The sequence below is a fragment of the Myotis yumanensis genome, unplaced genomic scaffold, assembly GCF_028538775.1.
Source record: "Myotis yumanensis isolate MYYU_CA2020_CCGP unplaced genomic scaffold, mMyoYum1.0.hap1 SCAF_16, whole genome shotgun sequence".
In the NCBI taxonomy this organism is placed as follows: Eukaryota; Metazoa; Chordata; class Mammalia; order Chiroptera; family Vespertilionidae; genus Myotis; species Myotis yumanensis.
Genome location: NW_027223767.1, coordinates 52,912,595 through 52,922,504, shown reverse-complemented (window position 1 = coordinate 52,922,504; position 9,910 = coordinate 52,912,595). Strand labels below are relative to the sequence as shown.

Sequence of the window (9,910 nt, the reverse complement as noted above, 5' to 3'; positions counted from 1 at the left end):
CACCCACAGCCTTGTGCCTGCAGACCCTCGGGGCACCCCCTCTCCTCCCCCAGGTCTACAGCCGGCGCCCCTCACCCGCCAGGCCCCCCAGCAGCCCCCCGCTCAGCGCCATCACCCTCAGGGTCCCCCCCCACACACACTGTGGGGCCCCGTCCTTCCTGGGCTGTCAGCATTCAGGATGGGACGTGGCCGCTCCTTCTAGAAAGTTCTCCCACCGCAGTGGCTTCCAGGGGTCGCTCCCTCCACTGCCCTCACTGTCCACCTGCTCCCCAGGCGTCCCCAGTGCCCAGACCCCACCCGGGCTGCTCGAGCCCCCCCCTGCACCCCCCACCCCGACCCCCACGGGAACCCGGCTCAGCCCAGGCCGCCTCCCACCGCCCCGCCTGTTTCCTGGGATCCCCTGGCCTCTGTCAACTGCCTCCGGTCACCTGGGCGGCTCCCCGCGTCCTTGGTCCCCCGGCTCCCCGGGCCCTTCTCGACTTCAGTTTTGGGGGCACTGGAAGCCATGGTCTCCCCCGGGGCCCTGCCTCCAGCCCCCAGAGCAGAGCCCGTGCTGCCCAGCCCCACAGATGCTGGCAGGGGCCTTAGCCCAACTGTGCCAGCCATGGCCTGGAGCCCAGGTGAGGGGCGCTCTGGGGGTGCCCACCAGACCCCCCCTTCTTACCAGTGCACCTGAAGCCCTGCCCCCAGGGCGGCCTTTCTGTTTCAGTTCAGGTGCCGGCCAGAAGGCGGAGGTCAGCGGCAAAGGTCAGAGGCAAAGGTCAGAGAGCAGCTCGGCCTGCAGAAGGGCCGCTGTGCAAACGCAGGGGCGGGCGGGGGGAGGGGGCCCCAGCCTGTGCCCAGACCTGGCCTTCCTCCCTCATGCCCCTCTCCCTAAGGCACAGGTCTGGACCGCCCCCAAGGCGGGCTGTGATGTCAGAGGTGGGGTGCCCCCTCCCGTGTGACCCTCAGAGATGCCCGGCCCCCCTGGCCCTTCTTCCCGGAGTCTCTGGCCGGGCACAGGCCCAGCAGCCTGGGCAGGCGCTGGGTGGCCCGAGAGGGGACAGATAGGGGGGTTCCCCCCTGGGCTGGGCCACCTCTATTTACATAACTGAATTCATAAGACATAAACAGAGCGGGGATGGGAACGGACAGGCTGGGCCTTCCCAGAGCCGCCCGGGGGCCTGGGAGGAAGGCGCCTGCCCGCCGGGAACCCGAGGGTCCTGTGGGGCAGCCCCGGAGGTGCGGGCACCCATGCCCGGAGCCAGCGGTGGCGGGGGGGGTAGCTGCCTCTGCCTGCGTCTGCCCAGTCCCTGTGCGCCTGCCTGCAGCTGGTACTGCCCCGCCACCCGGGAGGACCACACCCCCACACCTCGTGTTCTTGGGGGGCCCAGACGACAGTAAGTAGTAGAGAGGGGGGGCCAGACCGGGTGGCGCGGGCAGACCCAGGGAGGCGGGAGCTGGTGGGGAGGGCCCGTCGGGGCTGCCGGTGCCCACACACACAGCGCTGGGGGCACCGGCTGGTCCCCGCCCTCCGGCTCCTGGCTGCGCCCACTCATTCCTTTGGGTGAGTTTTCTCCGGCTTTTCTTGGCTCAGCTTAGAACACAGCATCTCCTTCTGCTGATAAGAGGCCTCACCCGCTCGGCAGGGCTCAGAGTTGAGTGTCGACCTAGGAACCAGGAGGTCACGGTTTGATTCCCGGTCAGGGCTCGATTCCCCCCCCCACCCCCCCCAGGCCTGGCTAGTTCTGCTCCAGCCCAGGCCTGACCACGCGGATGGGCCTTGGCTCACCTGCTCCCTCCGGGGTTCGGGGCCTCCCGCCCTGCTCCCTCCTCCGGCCCCTGCCCACCTGGTCCTGGCCAGTGCTGTCCACCCCCAGCCCCCACGTTTCTCATTGACCCGAGCCCGGAACCATCCACAGCTGCAGCCCCGGGGCCCCTCTCTCCGCCGCCGCAGCCATCCCTCTAAGTGGCCTGATTCAATCGGCCTGAACGCGGTGCCCAGAGCCTAACGACCTTGCTGGTGGCTCGGGGCGAGAGGCGCCGGCGAGACCAGGCCAGGGCCCAGCGCCCTTCCCAGGGGACGGGGGGCCACTCGGGGGGAGAGAGGAAACACGGAAGGTCCCTGTCCCCAAACCCGCGATGAAGCCCTACCCCCAGCAGCTCGGGAGGGTCTGTATTTGGAGGGAGGGTCTCTACTGAGGGGCTTACGTAACATGAGGTCATTAGGGCCCGGCCGGCAGGGCTCCGGGGTTGAGCATCGACCTAGGAACCAGGAGGTCACGGTTCAATTCCCATTTGGGGCACAGGCCCGGGTTGCGGGCTTGATCCCCAGTGTGGGGCGTGCAGGAGGCAGCCGGTCCATGATCCTCTCTCATCATGGATGTTTCTGTCTGTCTGTCTCTCTCTCTCCCTTCCTCTCTGAAGTCAATTAAAATAATAATAACAGTATGGAGGGAGGAGATGACAGGCCGGGGGTGGCAGGGGGGCGGGGGGGTGCTGGCAGGGCCGGGCTTCTCTCCTGTGGGATCAGAGAACTGGCTGCTGCCCAGCTCCCTGTGGGCCCAGGGACGGGGGTGGGGGGGTGCAGTGGGTGGCGTCCATGGGAAGATTGTCTCCCTCAGGGCAGGGCCTGCGGAGCCGAGTCCCTGCGTGTCTGTAGGGTGATACTAAGGTGGGGTGCTCGCGGGGCAGGCGCCGATGGCCTCGGGGAGCCCCAGCGGCAGGAGCTGGACACGGCGTCCTCGCCGAGGGCATCAGCCACCCACGGCTGCAGAGCAAATTACCCCGAATGTGTCAGCTCCCAACAGCCAGCACTTATCCCCTCAGGCTCCTGTGGCTCCTGCGGGTCAGGAATCTGGGTCAGGTGTCAGCTGGGGCTGCAGCATCTGGAGGCCCCTGGAGGGCCCTGCCCGGCTCAGCCCTGGCTGTCTCAGGCCCCGTCCCTGCTGGCCGCTGGCTGCTTCCTCGGGCCGAGCAGGATGGCGGCCACCGTCCGCCCTGAGCCTGATCTCGGAAACATCGCCTCGGCCAGGCCCGTGCGTCAGAGGCATGTCCGGTCGGCGCTGCAGGCGGGGTGCCAGGGGGTCAGTGTTGCATGGGACAGAGCTTCAGTTGAGGAAAATGAGGAAGTTCTCACCGGCCAGTGTGGCTCAGTGGCTGAGCATCGACCTGTGAACCGGGAGGTCAGGGCTCGATTCCTGGTCAGGGCACAGGCCCGGGTTATGGGCTCCGTCCCCAGTCAGGGGCACACAGGAGGCAGCCGACCCATGATTCTCTCTCATCACTGATGTTTCTATCTCCCTCTCCCTTCCCCTCTCTCTAAAATCAATTTTTAAAAAAACACTAAAAACAAAAAAACCTCACTATTTATTTTTTTATCCTCACCCGAGGATATTTTTCCAATGACTTTTTAGAGAGTGGAAGGGAGAGAGACAGGTACATCGATGTTAGAGAAACACATCGATCGGTTGCCTCTTGCACGCGCCCCGACCAGAGCCCAGGCCAGGGAGGAGCCGGCAACCCAACTGAAGTACGTGCCCTTGACCGGAATCGAACCCGGGACCCTTCGGTCGGCAGGCCGATGCTCTATCCACTGAGCCAAAGGAGCTAGACTAGAGCAAAACCCTCACTATTTAAAAAAAAAAAGAAAGAAAGTGGGAGCCCTAACCGGTTTGGCTCAGTGGATAGAGCGTCGGCCTCTGGACTGAAGGGTCCCAGGTTCGATTCCAGTCAGGGGCATGTACCTTGGTTGCGGGCACATCCCCAGTAGGGAGTGTGCAGGAGGCAGCTGATCGATGTTTCTAACTCTCTATCCCTCTCCCTTCCTCTCTGTAAAAAAACAATAAAATATATTTAAAAAAAAAAAAGAAAAGAAAGAAAGCGAGACGTGCTGGAGGTGATGTTGTGACGGCTGCACAACAGTGTGAATGGGCTTCATGCCACTGAGCTGAGGGCAGACACGCGGGTCCCAGCCACGGCCCAGCGGCCTGACACCTGCTGCCCGCCCCGCGAGCAGCCTACCCGCCCACGCACCTGCGGGAACGCTTCGCCCTCGGGGTTCGCCTTCCTGAGCGGAGGGCCGCCGACCTCGATGGACACGCAGGGTCTGCAGTGCCCGCACTCAGATTCATGATGTATTAACATCGTTATATGATTATTACATTTTCCCACAATAAAACCATTTAAAAATATTTTTATTGATTTTAGAGAGAAGGGAGAGGGAGAGAGAGAGATAGAAACATCAATGATGAGAATCATTGATCGGCTGCCTCCTGCACGCCCCCTACTGGGAGTAGAGCCTGCAACCCAGGCTTGTGCCCTTGGCTGGAACTGAACCCAGGACCCTTCAGTCCGCAGGCCAACACTCTATCCACTGAGCCAAACCGGCCAGGGCCGTGGTCGGCAAACTGCGGCTCGCGAGCCACATGCGGCTCTTTGGCCCCTTGAGTGTGGCTCTTCCTAAGCCTTAGGAGGACCCTAATTAAGTTAATAACAATGGACCTACCTATATAGTTTAAGTTTAAAAAATGTGACTCTCAAAAGGAATTTCAATCGTTGTCCTGTTGCTATTTGGCTCTGTTGACTGATGAGTTTGCCGACCACTGGGCTAGAGCAATAAAACCATTTTTAAAAACTATATTTTTATTGATTTCAGAGAGAGGAAGGGAGATTGAGAGAGAGAGAGACATCAATGGTGAGAGAGTCATGGACGGGCCGGCTGTGGGCGCGGGGCCAGCACGTCCAGGTCTGGGATGCGTCTCATCGGCGGGGCTGCTTCTGGCCGCGAGGCCTCAGAATCCCAGCTCCAAGCGGCTGCAGATGGTGGATGGGAGCGGGGTGGGGGGGTGGGGGGCGGGTCAGGTGCAGGCCCACCTGAGGGTGCGTCTCCCAGGGGGAGGCCTCAGGGCCCACAGCGGCCAGGCCTCGAGGGACGCAGGGCCCTGGGCCCAGCCTGGGCGAGGGGACCTGTGGGGGGAGGTGGGTGCCCCCCAGAACTAGCCGCCCCTCTTCCCTGCTGCCGGTGCGGCCCCTGCAGCGGCTCTGCCTGGTGGCGGCTGCTCCTCAATGCCCGCCCGGGAGCTCAGTGTCGGGTGCGGGGGAGAGGACCCCCCGCGGGGTCTGGAGCTGTCGCCTGGGAGAGGAGGCTGAGCCCAGTGGCCTTTGGAGGGTGAGGAAGGACTCCGTCACATGCAGGGGGCACCGGGGTCAGAGTAGGAAGTGGGGGTGCAGAGCCCTTGGGGGGGACACACGCTGCACCCTGCGTCCAGCGCCCCCAGGCCGGCTTCCTCTGCAGAGCCCGCTCCCTCCAGCCGCCCATGTCCCTGCACCGCGGCCACCCCGTCAGGCACGGAGGCAGCCAGGGGCTCGCTCCCCACGCTGCGCGGTCTGCGGGGTCTCCCAGGCCCCGCAGCGGGGTCGCGGGACAGACACTCCTGGCTGGACAGGTTGGTCGCACGGCCGGGACTCGCCCTTCCTCCTTCCCAGCTGCGCTCGGGCCACTCGGACCGGCCCGCACCTGCAGCTCCAACGCGCATCACCCCCGTGCGCCCGGCTCCCGGGAGCGCCGGGCAGGTCGGGGTCGGCCGGGCGCCTCCAGTTCGGGGAGCCCTCAGGGTGGGGGCCCCGCCGGCCGAAGCCTGCGCCCTGGTCCCGCCCGGCGGCCCCCTCCCTCGGGCCCTGCTGCCTCCTCCGCGGGGCGGGCGGCTCGGACCGGACCTGGGCCTGAGTTGTCCAGTTCGTATTGTCTCGGCCAAACCCCGGAAAACGGCCGCCAGATCCCCCTCTGCCGCGCCTTCCACTCCGAGTCCCGGCCCCGCCCCGCCCCGCCCCCGTCCCGGGCCCTGCCCCTTCCCGGGCTCCGCCCCGCCCCTTCCCGAGTTCCGACCCGCCCAGGCCCCGCCCCCTTCCCGGGCTCCGCCCCGCCCCCGGCCACACCCCCGCCCTTCCGCGCTGGCCACGCCCACCCGCCCTGCGGTCAGCGTCGCCCGGCTGCCCCCCAGCGGCCGCGCGGGGAGTGACAGGCTCTGCTGTGTCTGCGGGGGGCCCCCGGTGGTCACCCCCCACCCAGGCCTCTCCATCCTCAACTGGGTCTGGGGGGGGGCGGGGGGAGGGTCAGTTCCTGGGTTTGGGAGACGGAGGAGGAGCCGGGAAGACACACGCCATAGGGCGGTAGGATGGACCCCCGGGGGCGGGGGGGGCCACCCTTGGGGTCAGGGTTTGGGGCCATAGATGGTGAGCGGTGGGGCTCATCGTTGTTAGGACTTCGCCTTATTTAAAAAAATATTTTTATTGATTTCAGAGTGGAAGGGAGAGAGACATCAGAGAACACCATTGGTTTGCTGTGTGCCCCCTTCTGGGCATCGAGCCCACAATCCGGGCATGTGCCCCGACTGGCAACCTCTTGGTGCACGGGATGGCGCTCAACCGAGCCCTGACCAGGGCAGGCGTGACTTTTTCTTCTTTTTAAAAGTGTCTGTCTAGCCCTGGCTGGTGTGGCTCAGTGGACAGTGTTGCCCTGCAGACAGAAGGGTCCTGGTCCGATTCCGGCCAAGGGCACATGCCCGGTTGCAGGCACCAATCGGTGTCTCCCTCACGTGGATGTTTCTCTCTCCCCCTGCCCTTCCACTCTCTAAACATCAATGGAAAAGCATCCGGGGGTGAGGATTAACCAAGGAAAAAAGAGCAGCAGCAGAGGGTGTAAGGGGCACGGAAGCACGAGGAGGCCTGGGGTCCGACTCCGGGCTACGACCTCCTCGAGGGTTCATCCCCGGGGGAGGCATTGCTTGGGCATTGGCCGGTATGTTCCTGTGGCCGCCGCGCTGACGGCCGGCAAACACCAGCCTCGCCCTGGAGAAGCCCCGTCCTGGAGCAGCTCGTGCAGGGCCTGCCGGTGAGGCCCACCTTGCGGAGGCACTTCCTGTGGGACCCGCACTTCCTGTGGGACCCGCACTTCCTGTGGGACACCGGGCAGGCGGGAAGCCCGGAGACTGGGGAGCAGAGCAGCTCCTCCCGGGGGCCTCCACCCATGGGAGTGGGAGGCGGGGTGACCTCTGGTGGCCCCGAGGAGCGAGGAAGGGCCACAAACAGGACAAGCAGAGCCCGTGCCTCACTCCAGATGCCTCGCACCCGGGACAGGGCCTGGGCCCTGGCGTGGGAACGGGGTGAGTGTGAGGACCGGACGGACGGAGGGCGCGTTCCCGGGTCACACGGGCCTCCCTCCTCCCTCCTCCCTCCTCCCGGACTGGGTGCAGGGCCTCTGCCCGTTCCCTCAGGTCCTGCCCACGTCTGCGTGTCTTGCTGTGAGCTCTGCCCTTTGGCTCTGGGATGACTTGGTGCTAACGTCTGCGAGTGCCGGAAGGGTCCAAAGTCGCCTTGTGCATGTGACTGCGCGGCCTCTGGCGCCTTGTTGAACCCTGCGCCCAGCCCGGCCGGCGTGGCTCGCGGCTGAGCGTCGACCTATGAACCAGGAGGTCAGGGTTTGGTTCGGTTCCCGGTCCCCAGTGTGGGGCCCGCAAGAGGCAGCCGAACGGAGACTCCCTCTCATCATTGATGTTTCTCTCTCTCCCTCTCTGACATCAATAAAATATATTAAAAAAAATAAGCAAAGCCTGGCTTTTCCGCTGAATCTGCCTGGTGCCCTCGCTGACATTTTAAAAGAAATATTTTCATTGATTTCAGAGAGGAAGGGAGAGGTAGAGGGAGAGGGAGAGGGAGAGGGAGAGACATCCATGATGAGAATCATGGATCGGCTGCCTCCTGCACGCCCCCCACTGGGGATGGAGCCTGCAACCTGGGCCTGTGCCCTTTACTGGAATTGAACCCCCTTCAGTCCGCAGGCCGACGCTCCATCCTGAGCCACACCAGCGAGGGCCTTTTGTGCAGCTTTTTGTAAACCAGACAAAGTCTTTCTTTAAGGAAAAGGCCTGGGCTGACAGGAAAGGCGGGGCTTGCTCTCCTGAGTGTGCATTTTTTCGCTCCCCCCCCCACCCCCCCCGCCCTCCCGGGGCCAGAGGACCCAAGGTGGGCGAAGCGGGACCCACCGAGGGCAGGGTGGCCCGGGCTCTCTCACGCTCCAGGCTGGTGCTGACCCCAGCAATGCCGGCTGTGGGCCCTGAACCTCCTGGGGGGCCCCGCGTCCAGCCCTGCTCCCATTCCTTCTGCTGTGCTGAGTGCTCTGTGCCAAGAGGCCCCGGGGAGCTCTGCCCACGCCCGCCTCTGTGCCCTGGAAACCTCATCCCGTCCACCCCACCCTCTGCTCTCTGCCCTGCACTGGGCCCCGGCCAGGCCCGTCCCTGCCAAACCGCCCAACCAGACGGGGCACTTTCTCCCTCAGTCCTGGCCCAGCAGGCGTGGCATCATGGGGGCCAGGCTGGGAGGAGGCCGGTGAGATGCCAACTGCCCGCTGCCCAGGCACATCGGCTCGCAGGTGAGTCGGTGCCAGGCTGGTGCTCCAAGTCGAAGCAACTGAAGGAGACCAGGCAGCCCTGAGGCCGGAGGACTGACCAGGGGCTGCTGTGGTCGCATCCCTCAGGCTTTCACAGACAGGAAGTATTTCCCTGCAAATGACCTGACTTCCAGCCCCAGCCAGTGTGGCTCAGTGGATGAAGCGCCGGCCTGCGGGCCAAAGGATCCCGGGTTCGATTCTGGTCAAGGGCATGTACCTCGGTTGCAGGCTCCTCCCTGGCCCTGGTGGGGGCCCGTGCAGGAGGCAACCAATAGATGTTTCTCTCACATCAATGCTTCTGCCTTTCCCTCTCTTCCACTCACCCTAAAAATCAATGGAAAAATATCCTCGGTTGAGGATTAACCAAAAACAAAAGAAACCACCACCAAAAAGTGACGTGACTTCAGGGTTTGCTCCCAAATACTCCAGCGGGTGCGGAGGGCCTGGTGCTCACCGCGGGAGCTGGTGGGAGGTGGGTGCGGGCGGCTGGTTCTGACAGCAGCCTCACTGAGGTTCCGCGGTTTTCAGCGTGGTCACAGCTGTGCAACCACCGCCACCTTCTACAGTCCTACTTACCCGCTCGATGCTCCAACCGGGGTTGGGCCCTGAGGTCTGAGCAGGTTGGGCTGCCCAGACCTCCTGGCCTGCTGGTCTCTATCCCGGGCAGTGCCCAGCTCCCCCGCCCCGCCCCGCCCGTCTGAGGGCCTCCGGTCCAGGCTCTCCCCAGCCCTGGGCTTGCTGGACCAGCACCCAGTGTCCAGGAGCCCGGCTCGGACTTGGGCACCTCCCACAGCGAAGGGGAGGGCCACCAGTTCAGCTAAGGGGTCTCCTGTTCCAGGTGCCGCTGGGCAGGGGTCCTGTGGGGTCCTGGTGAGCGGGACCTGGGAGCACAGCACTGACCAGACCTCTCAGCTTGCACACCTACCCACGCCCCATGCTGGTTTAGGGCTGCCATCCCCACACCCCAATCCCTCATCCCCAACCCCTGACCCACACCCCCAACCCCTGACCCACACCCCAACCCCTCACCCTCACCCCCAACCCCTCACCCTCACCCCCAACCCCTCACCCACACCCCAATCCCTCACCCCCAACCCCTCACCCACACTCCCAACCCCTCACCCACACCCCAATCCCTCACCCTTACCCCCAATCCCTCACCCTTACCCCCAATCCCTCACCCTTACCCCCAACCCCTCACCCTTACCCCCAATCCCTCACCCTCACCCCCAACCCCTCACCCTTACCCCCAATCCTTCACCCTTACCCCCAATCCCTCACCCACACCCCAATCCCTCACCCCCAACCCCTCACCCACACCCCAATCCCTCAGCCCACAGGCCTCAAGGCACCAGCCAGGGCTGGGCTTCCCGCTCTGGCCCCCAGTGAGCCCAGCCCTCCTGGGAGGGTGCAGGGAGCCCTCCTGCCCTCGGACAGCAAGGCGGCCACAGACCAGCGGGCGGCCTGGACACAGGGACCCACAAA

At 64.6% G+C, this 9,910-nt stretch overlaps 1 protein-coding gene across 1 annotated transcript in view; it reads right to left on the bottom strand.

The window, feature by feature from the left end:
* GCGR (glucagon receptor) overlaps positions 1-507 on the bottom strand; it is a 4,598-nt gene extending 4,091 nt beyond the window's left edge. The window contains 1 exon segment of the mRNA XM_070395423.1: positions 429-507. Within this exon segment, the coding sequence (XP_070251524.1) occupies positions 429-507 (79 nt within the window).
* Positions 508-9,910: the final 9,403 nt, after the last annotated feature.